General features: G+C 47.4%; 2 protein-coding genes and 1 gene segment (V, D, J or C); 1 reads left to right on the forward strand and 2 right to left on the reverse strand.

Annotated features, from left to right (window-relative positions):
* The first annotated feature begins 324 nt into the window (after nucleotides 1–324).
* On the forward strand, nucleotides 325–6,680 carry LOC102224212 (zinc finger protein GLI4-like). The gene is made up of 3 exons (XM_005816051.2): nucleotides 325–1,974; nucleotides 3,247–3,807; nucleotides 4,761–6,680. Exons 1-3 carry the CDS (start codon nucleotides 1,803–1,805, stop codon nucleotides 5,636–5,638), a joined length of 1,611 nt encoding a protein of 536 aa, XP_005816108.1. The 5' UTR covers nucleotides 325–1,802; the 3' UTR covers nucleotides 5,639–6,680.
* A 3,962-nt stretch (nucleotides 6,681–10,642) lies between these two features.
* LOC111608895 lies at nucleotides 10,643–11,341 on the reverse strand. The segment is given in 2 exon segments: nucleotides 10,643–11,126; nucleotides 11,199–11,341. Coding segments are annotated over 2 exon segments (480 nt in total).
* A 1,117-nt stretch (nucleotides 11,342–12,458) lies between these two features.
* On the reverse strand, nucleotides 12,459–16,178 carry LOC102224716 (gastrula zinc finger protein XlCGF57.1-like). Its single transcript, XM_014475327.2, has 4 exons — nucleotides 15,579–16,178; nucleotides 14,696–14,872; nucleotides 14,263–14,403; nucleotides 12,459–14,137 (listed from the first exon to the last, which is right to left on the reverse strand). The coding sequence occupies exons 1-4, from the start codon at nucleotides 15,616–15,618 to the stop codon at nucleotides 12,708–12,710; spliced, it is 1,788 nt and encodes a 595-aa protein (XP_014330813.1). The 5' UTR covers nucleotides 15,619–16,178; the 3' UTR covers nucleotides 12,459–12,707.
* Nucleotides 16,179–16,368: the final 190 nt, after the last annotated feature.

The raw sequence follows: 16,368 nt of genomic DNA on the forward strand, positions 1-16,368 counted from the left end.
GGCTGCAGAGCGCAGTAGTACACAGCAGAGTCTGTCACTGCAGCAGAGGAGATCAGCAGATCCACTCGGTTTCTCTCCTTGTTCAGTCCTGCAGTCAGTCGAGGGTTTGGAGGTTCTGCTTCCACCACAGTTGGATCTTTAGTATCAGTGATCAGGAGAAGGAAGCGAGGAGCTGATCCAGGATCTTGTCGATACCACTGAAGGTTGTCGGCTTTAACTGAATAGTTACAGGACAGAGTGACTCTGTCTCCCTCTGATGGAAACATTTCAGATCTGATGGCAGTAATATCAGCTTCCAAGCTCTGACCTGCGGATCAAACAACATGTTATCTTCAGAAAGGAAAGCCAACCTGGATGTGCAGTGATCTGGAAACGTCTTTGTTTTCCAGCGTTTTTGCTCAGAACCAAACGGACCTACAAGAGCCGAGAAGAAGTAGATCACAGCCAGGTTTTCCATCTTTCCACGGGTGAAATGTTGGTCCTGATGTTCACAGCTGGAGTCCAGCAGCTCTGCAGTCTGTAGGAGGAGATTCTGCTGCTGCACTCAGTGGGACGGAGATCGCCTCCGAGTCGCTGCAGCTCCACCCAGTCTGACAGGAAGCTGACTTCTCTGGAAGGTTGGCTCCGCCCATCTGAAGAGAACTGGACCGGGCCACAACCCTGTGGGACTCCATAAGTAACCTTGAATGTGAAGAAGAAAACAAACTGGAATCTGTGGGACAGATTTAAAGCAGACCAGTTCTGTTCCAGCAACATGTTCCGGTTTATTGAGAGAATTTTATTCCCACTGCTGAGTTTTCCCTCTTCTACTCCAAACATGGTTTCCAACATGCTTTAAAAATAAAAACTGAAAGTCCATTTTAATCAGACAATCCTAAAAAAAAAGAGGTGCCACCATTTGCATCAAGAAGTGGTCTAGTTAAAGGCCAGCAGATGCGCTGCAGACCAACATGCTGCTGGGAGCCAGGCTGGGGCCCGTCTTATGTTTGAAAGGTCTACCAATCAGCTGAAGTTCTGGTTCTGTGTTGTTCATGGTATTCATGTTCAATAAAGAACAATTCAACAGATCAGAGGAAATATGGAGGAGAATCAGTGGTTGCAGCTTCAGTTCCTGTCAGGTTCTCAGGAGCCATTAGATCTGGATGTTTCTCTGGTTCTGTTCAGATCCAATCCGGGCCTCTAACGTCCCACTTCATCTGTAAACCTCCACAGTCTGAAATCAGCCCAGCAGCCTCTACCGGAGCTCAGTGGGTTCATTTCTCCACAATCAGAGGAAGGGGAAGACGGGCTGGGGGGAAGCTCAGGAACAAACAGGAAGCAGAGATAATGGGACACAGGTGGCAGGAATTAGACTGCACCAGAGAGGGGGAGGGTAGCGGAATCACTCCCAGCCTCATCACTGATCTGCATGTGGAACAAATTATCCTCATCTCTCCTCTGCTGCTGCTTTCACTCACATGAACATCATCAGGCGTTTCAGACATGAATCAGCTGCTGTGATAACCTCGTTTTTATTGTTTATTGCTGTGAGGTGAGCAGATGAGCGTTTTTGGTTAGTAAAAGCCCCAAACCGGTTTATTCCGGTCCAATCTGCGGTTCTTTGGCGTCTCTAAAATATTGTTGACCCGTTTCTCCTCCTCCAAGATGGCGGCGCCGCTGACGCATCCCTCCGGAAGCTCTCACCCTGGAGTCCGGCGGAAGTTTAGCTGCTGCTAACAGTTAGCTTCCTTTGTGCGGCCCGAGCAGGCAGAGACGGTGGTTCTGTTGGACCGGAGCGGAACATCCGAGCTGCGGCAGCAACAATGTGTTCCGTCCAGCCTCTGAGAGACTTCATCCGGGAGAGACTGACCGCCGCGGCCGAGGAGATCTTCTCCGAGGTGGAGCGGACCATCGGCCGCTTCGAGGAGGAGCTGGACGCGCAGCGCAGGCTGCTGGCGGTGTGCCTGAAGCCGCAGGTCCGGCTGCACAGGATCGGTAGGTTCTGGTGGTTCTCTGGGTCCGACCGGACCGTGGGAGGAAGCAGAGGAGGTTTTCCACTAGAAACAGTACTACTGGTTCTGGTTCGGTTCAGAGTCCAGCTGGTTCAGTAGTAACCGGCGGGTTAAAGGAACCACAGTTTGGACCGGGTCCAAATGATTCTTTATTATTGATAGTAATAATGATGTGTTTAAGTTTAATAATAACTTTCTAAAATTTTCTGGCACATGTTCGGAAAACCTCCAGCTGTCAGAACCAGATCTGGACCTGGAGGTGAACCGGGACCAGAACCAGGACTTTCTCTGCTGCTTATTGGAATAATGAAAAAAATCAAATAAAAATCCTGTTTCTGCAGCAGACCGGATGTCACTGCGGTTTAATAAACCTCTACAATAACTGACTTCACATGTCGGTAATCGTTGTTGCTGCTGTCGGAACCAGCAGCAACAGAATCAATAATAATAATAATAATAATTGCGGTGACGTCATCGTGTTTCTGGGGTTCTGCTCAGGATCCACAACTTCATCCTTCACTGACCCGTCCGCCATGTTTGGAGGCTGTTCGGCGGTTCCGGTGTTGCCATGACGATGCCTCACCTGAAGGGGAGGGGCTGGGTGGGCATCCCATGTCTGGTCGCTATGGAAACGCTTGAAAACAGTCTGGAGCTGTTCCATGTACTCGGGGGTCAAAGGTTACAGATGGGGTTATGACATCACCGTCTTCAGATCAATGCTTATTGGTTAGACCTGATCAGTTCAGAACCTGGAGCCCGGATGTTCTGGTTCTGGTCGGGTTCTGGTGAAATCGGCCCGACCTCACATAGAACCGATGCCGGGTCGTAGGACGGTCCAGAACCCAGTTCAGGGAACCGGCCCGTCTTCCTGCAGTGAAAAATTCTGATGCTTGTTCAGAACCTCCAGACGGGTTCCGGTCCGATTAAAGCTGCAGACGCAAAACAGAACCAAGTTACTAATGGTAGAATAGAACCAGTAGAACCTCCGGTACCACTGGGCTCAGCAGAAGCTCGGTCCATTAGTGCCACCTTCTGGTGGTGGTTCTGCCTGGTTCTGGTGCATTCGCGGTTCTGTTGGTGGAACTGGATCTGAGAGAGACTGAAGACCTCTCTGAAGGTTCGGTCCAGTTCTGCAGAACCAGGTGGGTTGGAGCAGAGCGGCACAGTTGGGTCCATATTCATCAGAACCAAGTTGTGATCCTGGTTCTGGTTCTGTAGCGTGATGATGATGATTTTCCTTCTTGTGTCCCATCAGAACATCTTCAGCACCACGTTTGTAAGGAGGAGGTTCTAACGGGCTACGAGAGTACCTGCAGTCTGGACCGGGCCGAACCAGAACCTCTACGCATCAAAGAGGAGCAAATGGAACCAAACCACATTCTGATCAGACCCGACCCAGAAGAACCAGAACCTGCACAGCTCACAGAGACTCTGCCGGAACCAGGAGCTCCACATGTAGGAGAAGCTGCGGAGGAACCAGAACCTTTCCAGAACCTGGACGATCAGGAGGTTCTGTCAGAACCAGACCGGCCACAGATCATAGACGACCTGGGAGAGTTAGAATACCTGGACTTTGACGAGTACCTGGACGACCCGGAAAGTCCGCAGATCATAGATGACCTGGAAGAACCAGAACTTCTAGAAACAGAACACGGCCTGGAAGAACCAGAACCGCAGAACAGAACCAGGAAAGTGGAGTTCTGGACCCGACACGATGATGAGGGTCTGCTGCTGAGGAAGGAGTTTGATACCTTTGTGCCTCGACAGAGAAAATCCAAACCTGAAGAACCGGTACCAGGTTCTGACAGCCTAGCAGGTATGAAAACACTATCCAGGTCCAAATGATCCAAACGGGTCAGAACAGTAACCTGAGCCCATAGCTGATCCTGGTAACTGAGATCATTTCTTCTAACTGGACCAGTTAAAGCACAACAGCTCCAGAGGTTCTGCTGCTGGTTCTGTTTAAGTCTCCATGAGCAGAAGGACGTTTGGATTCTGGGTTCGGTTCTGGAACGGCTGCCACAGACGCTAATGTTAATGCTAACGCTGATGCTATTGCTAACACCAGAGCTAATTTTTCATTCAGTATTTTGCTGCACAGATTGATTGTTTTCTGGCCGATCGACCATCTGTAGGAACCCCGTTTTATTTTGGCCCATACCAAGTTGCAGCTGGGCTGGTGGGCGGGGCTGGTGGGCGGGGCTGGGTACGTGGGCGGGGCGGGGGTGGTGGGCGGGGCTGGCCGTTAAACCTCCGCCTGCAGAGCAGCAGAGGACAGCGGCTGATTTTAGAAGGAGATGAGAAGATCGGCTCCACATGGAAGCATCGACTGATCACTGATATCCCAGCATGAAGGAAATCGGTGCCGATTATTTTTAAAATGGTCCCTGAGTTTATTTTTTGATTCGTTTCACTTTCTTCATGTAGCACTAATTGAACCGTTGGTTCTTCCAGCTCGATACCAAACGTCCCAGAGGTTCAGTGGATCCTGCTGAGTCCTAGATAGCATTAGCGCTACGTTAAGGTTATCACTTCCACATGAACGTTTAGACCCCACTATAACGACCTTATCAGTATTTAACACTAAATCAAATAAAAAAATCGGACGGATGGTTTTGGGAGGAAAACCAAGGATTAGATTTTCAAAGCAACTGTTGCTTCTAATCTGTAGGATTAATGAGTGAAGCTGAATGAAAAATGTTTTAGTTGGTGCAGCTAACGTTTCAGTTAGCAGAGCTCACCACTAATTTCTGTTATCTGTTTCTCCAGAAATCCAACAGAACTACATCTATGGGGACGAGGTTCTGGCTGAGCAGGAACAGAACTTCAGTCTGGACCTGAAGGTACCGGACCATCCTCAGATCAAACAGGAACAGGAAGAAGTTGGATCCGGTCAGGCCGGCCAGAGACCGGAGACCGACATCTTCATGGTGACGGTGAACTACGACGAGAGTGAGCACAGCGAACCGGAACCCAGCAGCTCCCAGCAGTCCGAAGACTCCGACGAACCCAAACCGTTCGTCTGCAAGACGTGTGGCAAGAGGTTCTCCAACATGTTGCTGCTCCACGACCACCGGGACACCCACCAGAAGGAGAAACCCTACTCCTGCCAGCTGTGTACGCGGCGGTTCGCCCGGCGGGACTCCGCCTTCCGCCACATGATCACCCACACGGGGGAGAAACCCTTTCCCTGTCAGATCTGTGGGGAGAAGTTTGGCCTCAACAGCCACCTGCTTCGCCACCTGAGAAGGCACACGGGCGAGAAGCCCTTCTCCTGCCACATCTGCCACAAGCGCTTCAGCCAGAGCAACACCCTGACCTGCCACGTCAGGACCCACACGGGCGAGAAGCCGTACCCCTGCAGGGTGTGTGGAAAGGGCTTCGTGAGGCGCAGCGCCATGAACATCCACATGAGGATGCACACCGGAGAGAAACCCTTCACCTGCAAGGTGTGTGACAAAACCTTCAGTCGGGGGACGGGGCTGAGCTACCACATGAGGACCCACACCGGAGAGAAGCCGTACTCCTGCAAGCTGTGTGGAAGAACGTTCCGGCAGTCCAGCCACCTCATGTGTCACATGAAGAACTTTCACCTGGACTGGACCCGAGAGAAGAGGTCTCGATCTCCGATAGAGGAGGAGGTCTAGATCTACCATAGACAGTAGAGCTCTAGAGCCATGAACAATAGTTTGCAGAATGAGTCAAACTGAATCTGGTTCTGATTGAACCCGGTTCTGAGACCAAATGGTCTACTGGGGGCCCAGGTGAACCAGAACTCGTATAGCACGTCATCGTGCCCGTTAGGCGGTGCTGTTAGCAACAGTGTTAGCATAGCTACCTGTGCTACCTTCACCACAGAGAGGGAGATATGGCAAACCTGTTTATCATATAATTATGTTGGATTCTTAAACATAATCATTACTGAGTTGTTGATGTTCTCCAGAACCTCCAGTCTTCCTGTTCCTTAAAAGTCCAGATTTCTGTTGGAAGGATCGACGCTCATCGACCTCCATGTTCCTCTGGACCCACCAGGTGAGCTCATCGTCAGGTTCACCTGTCCTGCTGCTGATCCCGTCTGAGCATCACTACTTTGGTTCTGGTTCAGTTGGATCCAAATGATCAGAGTGGTGAGCTTGTCGACTTCTAGCTGCAGAGCTCTAAGATCATCACTCAACTCAGAGAGACGGAAAAATGATTCAGATATTGAAAAGGTTTGAGGCTCAGCAGGAAGTTCTTCTACTAATGAAATGTTTCGGTGCAGAAAGGAGCCGTGGTTCCGGTACCAGACGGTGGAGAACCTCCAGTCATCCACAGCTTATTAATGTTTGTAGAAATAAATGTAAATAATGACCAGCCCTGAAAGGTGGTCCAGTTCTCTGAACGGTCCCCAGAACCAGAACCGGCACATATTCAGGTCAGGGGAACCAGAGGTCCGATTCTACCGGCTCCCTTGGAACCGACGTTTACACCTGCCGGAACCGCCCGAGGTGGTTCTGCTCTGCTGACACTAATCTGACCAGAACCAGGTTCTGCTTCTGACTCGTTTACATGGATATCTGGGTTCCTGTCTCTGAGGCAAATGGACTGAACCAGAGAACACCAGAACCGGACTCACACATTTTATTTTATTTTTTTTATCGCCCCACAAGGGGTCTTTTGTGGGATCTAGTGTCCGTTTTTCAAAGTAGGCTGACAGGAAAGGGGGAAGACATGCGGTAAACGTCGTCGGGTCCGGGAGTCGAACCTGCGACAGCCTCGTCGAGGCTACGTTGCCTCTGAATGTGGGTCGCGCTGACCCCTCCGCCACCACGGCACGCCCCCGGACTCACATTTATACCCCAGACATCAGGAGGCAACCTGGGGCTAAGTGCCTTGCTCAGGGGCGCATCGACACACGGCAGGAGGAAGCCGGAACTGAACCGACCCTGACCTGTAGCGCTACGCTAACACCTAGGGCGCTCATCAGGCTGAAACCACGGCCACAGGATCGGACCTCCAACCCGGCTGGGAACCAGAACCTGACGTCCAGGTACAGAGAAGAGAACCCTAGAAAATCCATCTCAGAACGTGATGCTGGTGGCAGGCCAGCTGAACAGAACCAGAAGGTTCTGGAGGCAACAGACTGAAGCGCAGCAGAGTTCTGGTTACACTAAAATGTTTATTTATGCCATAAACATGATGGTGGATAAATTCTACAAAATAACTTTGATGATGCCTGGTCGGATCCGGGTCGGAACCAGGAATGGTCCGGCTGACGGTTTCAGTGTAATAGTATCAGTTCTAGTTAAATGTTTTCTGTCTGGCCTGGATGTCAGGAAGGCTTCAGCTCTTCAGGACTTTGGACCCAGCAGTACCGATCAGAACCGGTCCTGTCCTGATTCGCCAGCAGCAGGACAAGCGTCTAGAAACCCGAGCCGCTCTTCGGACGATAACGGCTGCCCACAGGCTGCGTTGGTCTCCATGGTAACCAGCAGACGGCGCGTATTGTTTGGGTGGTTCCTACAGAAATGCTCCAGCAGAAGCTGCAGGTTCTGTTTGGATCTGGACCCGTTTTAGTGAAAACTCAGAAAGTTCTGGATATGCTATCTGGGTTTCTAGAACCGTAGCTGGAGCAGCTCCTCCAGAGACACTCATTCAAATATTACAACCTTTATTCCATCCAGTTTCTTTACAGAGGACTCAGAATGTTTTCTATCATGTGCCTGTTCTAATATTTAGCATCTATGTTTCTGATTGTATTCATGTGAGCTCTGGTTTGTGTTCTACTCTAGATGTTCTGGTTCTGTGCTGTAGAACATCACTAGAAATAAAGTTTGTGGAGAAGTTGGACATTAATTGACCCTTTTCACAGTGACGTCAGACAATGGCCGCCATAACTCAAAACTGGGTATCTTTACTTCCGGTGTGATTTTGCCTTGGGAACCAAGCTGAAAACTTCCCGCATTCTCATAATCTTAAGGATATAATAAAAGGTAAGTTTAATAATAACAGCATTTAAGTGTTAGATAGCTGTTACTAATCATTGTAAATTCACCATTCTCTATCTGTGTATAAAATAAACAGCCTCCGATCGGAGAGTAAACCACCTAGCAGCAGCTTTAGCCACATTTAGGAAAAATATACTCTCTGTCAGCGCTGTAACGTTTAGAGGTTCACTTTCTGTGTTTTATAAAACGGTGTTTACGTGTTAGATAACCGTTATCAGTCATTGTCAATTTACCATTCTCCAACTGTATTCAAAGGAACCAGCCTCTGATCATGAGTAAACCAGCTAGCAGCAGCTTTAGCCACAGTTAGGAAACATATACACCGCCGCCTGTCAGTGATGTAACGTTTAGAGGTTCATTTTCTGTATTAATGGAAAATAAAAACAAGACAAAAGCCACAAATAACAGTTGGGCTTGACGATATTTCTGTTTTTCCAGCAACAAAATGCGCATCTCCATGCACTGTTCATGTTTCTGTCACTGCTAACTGTCACAGAGTCTCTCCCAAAGACGCAAAGAAGGAATAAAAATAAATACACAAGAAAATATTAATGTGCAATGATTTGGATAAATAACTTTAATCTGATTACTGGATTTGAAATACGAACTCGTTAGATTATTCGTTACCGAAAAAGTGGTCCGATTAAAGGCATTACAAAGCAGCGGCGGCACCGGACATCTCTGCTTATAACAAACAAATCCCTATTTTATGGGATGAGTGGCAACTCCAGTCTATAATTTAATAATCTGATCAAGATTAGAGCCTAAAACGTTATAGTTCAAAAACAGTAAAAAGTTCTGGTTAAGGAACAGTTATGTCACGTAGTTAGCTAGCTAACAAAATTCACTAATGCTAAGCTAACGGTTACGCAAAACAAAAATACCTACCTTCATAGTCAAACAGGTATTGTTCGGTGAAGAATTTGTAGCCTTTGTCTAATTTAGATTTTTTTGTCAGAGAGAACTGGTTTGCAAATCGTGATATATCTTCAAATCTTATTTTAGGCAAATGTTTTAGAGACTGTGTAAACTCCATGCTCCGGTGATCTGTCTGATCAACATATGCTGTCAGATTTATACATCTCTCTCTCTCTCTCTCTCTCTCTCTCTCTCTCTCTCTCTCTCTCTCTCTCTCTCTCTCTCTCTCTCTCTCTCTCTCTCTCTATATATATATATATATATATATATATATATATATATATATATATATATATATATATATATATATATATATATATATGAAATAGACAACTTTATCATTACTTACTATGTACACCGGAACTAAGGATACACAGCTTCGAGCCAAAACGGAAGTTGTGTGACGTCATGTGAAAAGGGTCTATTGGTTGTTCTTCCTGTTTGCTCCATCATCCAATCAGCAGCCGGTCCTGTTGTGATGTCATCAGTAACTGGGAAAAACCTGGATCCTTATGGCAAGCCGTTTCAACAAAATCTGCTTCACATAACTTACATTCCAGATATCTGAAACTAGTTTGTTACAAAACATATTAGAAATTAAATCTCTACAAACTGACCAGAATAAATGTCATTTTCTTTAATCAAGATATTTACAATAAATTACTATCTGAAACATATTTCAGATGCCTAGTCAAAGTACATTTGAGGTATCTTGCTCTTTGTTCTGATTAGTCAAAATTCAAATTAACGATATCTTAAATATATAATTAGATGTGAGGTAAATATGTTTCCACTGGCGTAAATTAAATAGCAGGTTTCTTAAAAGCAAATAACTGAGATCTGAAGAACCGTACATTTGACTTTTAAGATTTCTCCAGATTACAGACGCCTGGAATATTTTTAAAATATTCGTTTTTTTCTATTTCAGATAAATTAAAAATCTCACTTGTCAGAATGACTCTACTGGTCCAGTCAAAACATCCTGATGAGACAAAAGCTCTCAGCTTGTTTTGGCTCGACGTGCAGCGTCACATTTTACCCGTTTTAAGAGCCCCGGTTCTGACCCGGGCTCAGTCCAAAGCCTCTTCAGTTGGTTCTGACCCGGTTCTGACCCAGGTCAGCATATCAACAAAGCAAAGCTTTATCTGTTCTTACTGTTGAAACTGTAAATGCAGATAATTTATCACAATGTGTTTTTTTCTAGTCAAACCTGTGGATAATCACACTGATTTTATGCTAAGACCGCCTGCCATAGTTGGTTTTAACATGAAACTGCCCATGGCAGTTCGGTGGGCCGAATGGTTCTGGTCGGGTCCAGACAGGGAACAGTGATCTGGTTCTGGTTTTGGCCAATTGGTTCTGAGCCCATGTAAAACTGAGCGACCTCCTGCTGGTAGATATACAGAACCATGGTTCCACACGGACCGGGTTCTTTTGGACTGAACCGGTCCTAAACATGCTGCCAGTTGTTCATGATTTTAAGGAAAGGCTGAGCTCTATGGTTCTGGAGGAACCCAAACATCTGCTTCCAGAACAGAAACCGGGGAACCTGAAGGTCAGACCAGTTTGGACCAGTGGAGGACAGGAGACGGAGATGTTGTCTCCTAGCAACAGCTGAGTGGGACAGGTTGTCCTTCTCTAACAGCAGAGATTATCTCCAGTAATTAGTTATAGAAAAAGTGGAGACTGACAGAGGAGGAGGAAGAAATGATGTCATTGGATGAGCTGAAGGTCAGTGGGCGGGGCCATTTCAACTCAACCAATCAGAGAGTTTTCTGCTTCCTCAGCAGCTCTGTCTCTGATCTTTACTGCTTCATGTCTCTGTTGTCTTTGTCTTCAGTCCAAAGACTCAACAACCAGTGGATTAACAGGGAGAGAGGCCCTCTAGTGGCTGCTGTGGAGAACTGCAGGTTTTTGTACAGGGTTCTGGTGTTTCCTGTCACTGTGGGCTGCAGAGCGCAGTAGTACACAGCAGAGTCTGTCACTGCAGCAGAGGAGATCTTCATGGACATTTCTTCTTTGCTTCCTTTAAATGTCATCCTGTCCAGATGTTCTGATCCACCAAAAGGTGAGTGAGACCTCAGGAACTCTGGAGGTTCTCCTGGATTTTGTTGATACCAGAATAAAACCTGTGCAGAATCTTTGGTGTAACTGCAGGTCAGAGTAACAGAGCTGCCCTCTGAACTGAACTCCTCAGTCTTCGCTGCAGTGAGTTGTTGACAGTTTACACCTGAAGGAAGAAAAACTGATATAAGTGAAGAACAAGAAGGATCAGATTATTCTCTGAAAGACTCCAACCAACCTGATCCAGTGATCAGAACCAGCAGAGTGAATCCAGATGTGAGCAGAGACAGCATGTTGAGCAGAGTTAATGTTGGAGAGTTGAGCTGAGCTGAAGGAGGAAGTTTGAGTCTCTTTAGAGATCAGGGACAGATCAGCTCCTCCTCTTCCTCCTTTTCCTATTGCATCTTCATCACTGACTCAACTTCCTGTTTACTAACAGACATTTAAAATCTGAATGAGAAATTTTATCTTTTCATCTGATCTGGTCAGCAGCTAGAAAACAGTTGGTTTCTGGGTTTGCTTTGATATTTAGTTATGAATCGGGTTTTAATTGGACCAAATTCCTCGGTACCATCTCAGCTGGTCTGCAGGAGTCCTGCTAAGGTAGCATAACATGCTAGCTCTCTGTCCTGCTGGATCCGATTGAACCAGTTGATCCAATATGGCCACTGCTGGACCGCGTGTTGCCGGTCGGTTCTGGTTCTGCAGTGTGTTTATCATGTGGTTCTGACACATCAAAGGAAACACAGTACAAACGGACCAGTACCAGTTTGGGTTCTGAAGACGATGGCTGACCTCGTCACCACGGGTTTCAGGGTCTCGATCTTCATCCATCCTGCTCTGCGGTCCACTTGCTGCCTCCAACATAAACTAATTGCTGAACAGAACCGGCTAGAACCGACAGCTGTGAAATATAACTTAACTTTAAACATGCAGATAAACTAATTTAATGTTGAATGAAGTTAATTTCAGGTCAAAACCATTTTTGCTACTAAATGAGCAGCAGAAACATTAATAGTTTTTAATCTTCATCAGATTGGACCAAAGTTCATTTTTCCAAGTTTCTCTGATCGTTCATAGAAATCTGGACTGTGGACGCTAACATTAGCATTAGCTGCTACATGTTAGCATTCAGATCTTATTTTAGGCTAGCATAGCTTCTCTGATAGGCTAACTGCTGTTAGCACAACAACAGTCTTTTCCAGCGTCCAATCAGATCGTTTAGAAGCAGAAATTAACCAAGAAAAGCCACTTCCATTGCTGCTGTCAGCAGGTTCTGTTCGGTCCAGTCCAGGTTTTACCGTCAGGGAAGAAAAGATTCCCCACAGAAATCACCCACTCATGTCCAGTGGCAACATGGTCTGCTGGGACAAGGACAGTTTCTGGACCCAGTCTTCAGTGCCAGGTTCTGACTCAGCTCCGTCCTGGAGGTTCTGCTCATGTTTGGTTCCAGGATATTTAACAACAGAGAGAAAACCAGGAGACACCAGGCTTCGCTTGAAGAACCATTTAATGACACTCAGATTAAACAAAGCATTTTAACGTCATACACAACACTGCAGCTAGCTTACACATGGATGAGTTTTCTCTTTACCATCAGGTCAATGGGCCAGATGTCAGCAAAACTTAAAGGAGGTGTTCATCCGTATCGTCTCAACATATCAGTTTCCCAAAGATCCTGCAGATTCCTTTTTCCTGCTGACAGAGGAAACAGGAAGTACAGAAGAGACACCGTTTCCTGCTGATATCACTCCAGAACATATCTACCTGCGGTGTGTGTTTTCATGTGGCGTGACAAGTTACTCTTATGACGAATATTCTTCCCACACATTCTGCAAGAGAAAGGCTTCTCCCCTGTGTGGGACTTCAGGTGGGTCAACATGGCGTACCTTCTACTAAAACCCTGCCCACATTCTGAACATGTATGTGGTTTCTCACCAGTGTGGGTTCTCATGTGAACCAACAGATTACTGTTTTGTCTGAAAGTCTTCCCACATGTTGTACACAGAGATGGTTTCTCGCCTGTATGAGTTCTCATGTGAACTAACATGTTGGACTTTCTGCTGAAATTATTCCCACATTCCGGGCAGGAATAGGGTTTCTCACCTGTGTGAGTCTTCATGTGTCGCAGCATGGTCCCTTTGCGGCTGAAAGTTTTCCCACATTCTGCACAGGGATGATGCTGAGTGATTACTTCAGTGTGATACCTCATGTGACGCGTTAAGTAATACTTGTGGTAGAAACTCTTTCCACACACTTTACAAGAAACGGGCTTCTCACCTGTGTGAGTTCTGCTGTGGCTCACTAGGATGAACTTCCGGCTGAAACCTTTCCCACACTTGGAGCAGCTGTAAGGTTTTTTCTCTGCATGCGTGATCATGTGAAACTCCATAACCTGTTTGTGCCTGAAGCTTTTCCCACATGTTTTACAGGAATACGGCTTCTCAGGCTCATGAGTTCTCATGTGTTGCTTCAGATTGTGGCGAACAGCAAAACATTTCCCACATGTTCTGCAACAATGCGGTTTCTCAGATGAATGCGTTTTCGTATGTTTCATCAAATTTTTACGCAGGGAAAAACATTTCCCACAGGTTTTACAGGAATGTTGTTTCTCAGCAGTGTGAGTTTGGACATGAACAAACAGGTTGGATTTATGCCGGAAACTTTTCCCACACATCTGACAGGAAAATGGCCGTTCTCCTGTGTGAGTTTTCATGTGGCACACTAAGCAACCCCTTTGTCTAAAACTCTTCCCACATTCTGAGCAACAGTATGGTTTTTCCCCTGTGTGTGTTCTAATGTGAACCATCAGATTGCTCCTCTGTCTGAAACCCTTCCCACAGACCGAACACACACACGGCTTTTCCCCTGTGTGACTTCTCATGTGAACCAACAGATTTCCCTTTCTACTGAAACTCTTCCCACAGTGGCCGCAGGAATGTGGCTTCTCCCCGGTGTGAGTTCTCAGGTGGTCCAGCATGGTGCTCTTCCTGGTGAACGTTTTCCCACATTGTAAGCAGGATGCTGGTGGTTCTCTGTTCTTAGTTTTTGGTTGTGGAATGGAGCCATTGTTTCTGCCGGGCTGTAAAGGTTCTGGTTCCTCCTGGTCCTGACTGCAGTTTCTGTCCTGGTCGGGTAGAACCTCTACATCCTGACGGGAATGTTGATGTGGGAGTTCTGGAAGAAAAAAGAAAACCAAGAACCAAACATCTGCTTAGCAAGTTACTGGAATCTATCAGTTTATTGGTCCAATGGACCAGAACCGGTCTGGTCCCCGGTGCTTAGCGCCCTGGGCGGCTCACCTGGGTGGAGCTTCAGCACCAGCTGCTCCTCTTTCTCCTGCTGGTCCTTCATCTGTTCTGGCTCCTCCTCTTCCTCTTTAATCTCTGGAGGTTTCGGGTCTTTTGGTTCCAGCTCATCATGACCCGGTAGCGGTTCGGGTTCTGTAGAAGCAGAGAGACATGAGTGAAGGGTGTTTTCTGCTTCCACTGGGACAGAACCAACCAAATGGACCCTTTGGTTCCGTCTTCACCGGTACTGTTCAACCTTCAGAACCGCTTCATGCTGGTGGACGGTACCGGGTCGGTATCTAAAGACCATGGCAGGAAATGAAATGTGTCCATTTCAAATTAAAAGCAGAACTTTAAGGTCCAGGCGTGTAACAGGTCGGACTCATGGCTCAGGCTGCTGCTCAGCAGAACTCTGGTTCCTTCGGAACCTCTTGGTGTCACTCACCCGTCCTCAGAAGCTCTCCTGGATGGACCCGGTTCTGGTCGGACCCACCAGCCTCCGGGAGCTCCACTTCCTGCTTCAGAACCTCCCGCTCCTCCTCACCGACCTGGACCTCCACCCACTCCTCCTTGACCCGCAAAGGTTCTGGTTCCTGCTGAGGAAACCGGTCCGGTCGGGGTTCTGGAAGGACGGGGAGAGCCGCAAATAAAGCCGCTGCATGTTTTGGTCCACATGGAAACTGTAGAACTTGCGGGTGTGAAAATGTTTCCACCAAAGTTCTGAGTTCTGGTTCCTTGCTGCGTTTTTAACCCATCAAAGCTGTTTGTTCATGATTTTAGTATTTGACTGTTTAAACTCAAACTGAACCACATTAAAAACTTTACAACGTCAGAAAATTGTGAGAAAACGTCCGTCAGTACTGGGATTTAACTGGGCCATTGTTCTGGTTCAGTCAGAACCATCAGTAGAACCTGATCCAGAACTTTCTGCTCATTCAGACGGACAAAAGGTTTTGTGTCCAGGAAGCAGGTCAAGCAGAACCAGTCCCGGTTAGCTGCCCGCAGCGGTGCCTGTTTGTCTGTTTTCACTCAGGAATTTTTCTATTTTGGGATATTATTTGTTCTCTTTCTCTCTGAATTAAATTTAAATAAAGTTTAATGGATTAAACCTGCTTCCTCAGTCTTCCCGCAGGACACTTTAATGAGTTTCACAACCGGACCCAAACTGGTTCCTACGGAACATCCCAGCGGGCCCAGAACCATCTGGGATCCATTAAAGGAGAACCGTGTTTTAATCAGGCACCGCTGCGGGCAGCTAACCGCAGACAACCTGAGCCCGGTGAGCGCTGAACACCGGAGCCGCTCAAACAGCAGAGACGGCGCGTTACCTGATGAAGAGGATGAGGAAGATGAAGACAACACGGACATCTTTCTGCTTCTTTAGAACCGGAACCAGAAGGTTCTGCTGGGGTCCAGGCTGCGATAACACAACAATGGCGCCTTAAACAAAGAGAAGAACAGCAGGAGCGGCACCAGAACCGGAACCTGGCTGAACGCTGGGGGCGGAGTCAAGATGGCTCAGGCTTAAAGCTGCAGTACGTCACTGTTAAAACCGTCACCATGTCGTGACCGCATGATATGAGAGATGATAAAAAGATTTCCTCCACCTTCTCCCAGTGCTCCCAGTGCTAACTAGAAACAACCAATCAGAGCCAGTCACTGTCCGTGTGGCGCTCATCCTCCTCCAACCTCCGTCTCTGTTATGCTGCCGCTAGCATAGCCTGTCATGAATGCTAAGGCTAGATAGCATAGCCACGAGACGAACAGTTTTTCTGTAAAGTTGTTTCTCTGCCAGGATTTCCGCCACAAAACTTGCTTAGTTCGGCACTAGGGGGCGCTAAGCCAGTCCACCAGCCGCCCTCCATGTTTTTGTGGTAAAAATTATGAAAGTTACAAGAATTTGAAGACATGAAAACAGTCCCACCGGGTCCCATCCCGTCCCACCGGGTCCCATCCCGTCCCACCGGGTCCCATCCTGTCCCACCGGGTCGTCCCGTCCCACCGGGTCCCATCCCGTCCCACCGGGTCCCATCCCGTCCCACCGGGTCGTCCTGTCCCACCGGGTCCCATCCTACACCGTGTCCTGTCCCACCGGTCCCATCCCGTCCCACCGGGTCG

Source organism: Xiphophorus maculatus, chromosome 6 (assembly GCF_002775205.1).
Source record: "Xiphophorus maculatus strain JP 163 A chromosome 6, X_maculatus-5.0-male, whole genome shotgun sequence".
In the NCBI taxonomy this organism is placed as follows: domain Eukaryota; kingdom Metazoa; phylum Chordata; class Actinopteri; order Cyprinodontiformes; family Poeciliidae; genus Xiphophorus; species Xiphophorus maculatus.